Here is a 1,304-nt window from a genome sequence, read left to right on the forward strand (position 1 = left end):
AACCTGAACACATCAGACACTGTGCCTGAACCTGAACACATCAGACATTATACCTGAACCTGAACACATCAGACACTGAACCTGAACACATCAGACACTGTACCTGAACCTGAACACATCAGACACTGTGCCTGAACCTGAACACATCAGACACTGTGACTGAACCTGAACACATCAAACACTGTGACTGAACCTGAACACGTCAGACACTGTGCCTGAACCTGAACACGTCAGACACTGTACCTGAACCTGAACACGTCAGACACTGTACCTGAACCTGAACATGTCAGACACTGTACCTGAACCTGAACACGTCAGACACTGTATCTGAACCTGAACACGTCAGACACTGTATCTGAACCTGAACACGTCAGACACTGTATCTGAACTTTAACACGTCAGACACTGTATCTGACCCTGAACACATCAGACACTGTGCCTAAACCTGAACACAGACACTGTGCCTCAACCTATATGAACTTGTGTGTGTAAATTACGTCCAACAGATCAATATTTTCTGGTCACCTAACTTTCTTGATGTTTTTGTTCATTTTTTCATATCCTTAGTAACTGAGTTCTCCAAGAAGACCGGAGATTATCCCAGTTTGTCAGCCACAGATATCAAAGTTCTGGCTTTGACTTACCAGCTGGAGCTCGAGCACGTTGGTTTGCAGCACCTGAAGACAGAACCAGAGATTAAGGTACCTTCTTGATTCTACTGTCAGATCTGGATTCTTACTGGTTCCCACCTGAGTGCAGAATTAGGGTTACCTCATATGCCCCTTTTCCATAGTACCTCTTAGTACTGGTACAGCACGGTTCAACTCGGTACCGTACATTTTGTGTTTCCATAGCCCCTTTCAATACCGATTCCAGTGGGCGGGGTTCAAATTGACGTCACACACCTTACCAGCTGGTGGCAGTAATGCTGGTGGTAAGACTCTGAAACAGGTTTCAGTAGAGGGTGAGAATTTATTTTGAAGTTTCTGGTAAATTAAACAGATTAGATTGATTTGTGGAGCGGAGGGACCGTGTTGAGCAATCGGGGTGCACCTGGTGATGAGCTGCTGAGATCACGTGAGAGCTGTGCTACGTAAGTAACATGGCAGGATACTGCTAAACAAAATGATTTGACTCGGGTAAAACAAGCCAATATATTACAATCAAGCATAAAAAATATTGTTAATAATAACCTCTGCATATTGTTTCAATAAACCAAACTGGACGAGGAAACCTTGGACAGTCTGGAGAGTTATGTGGACGAGTGTTTTAACAACATCGTGATGGGCAAACCACAAAAAAAC

General features: G+C 43.9%; 1 protein-coding gene across 1 annotated transcript in view; it reads left to right on the plus strand.

Moving 5' to 3' along the window:
* nob1 (NIN1 (RPN12) binding protein 1 homolog) overlaps positions 1-1,304 on the plus strand; it is a 36,393-nt gene that overhangs the window by 16,639 nt on the left and 18,450 nt on the right. Inside the window, exon 3 of the mRNA XM_037697739.1 lies at positions 568-701. Within this exon, the coding sequence (XP_037553667.1) occupies positions 568-701 (134 nt within the window). The remainder of the gene's footprint in view (positions 1-567; positions 702-1,304) is intronic.

The sequence above is a fragment of the Nematolebias whitei genome, chromosome 2 (assembly GCF_014905685.2).
Source record: "Nematolebias whitei isolate Nwh7 chromosome 2, NemWhi1, whole genome shotgun sequence".
Lineage (NCBI taxonomy): Eukaryota > Metazoa > Chordata > Actinopteri > Cyprinodontiformes > Rivulidae > Nematolebias > Nematolebias whitei.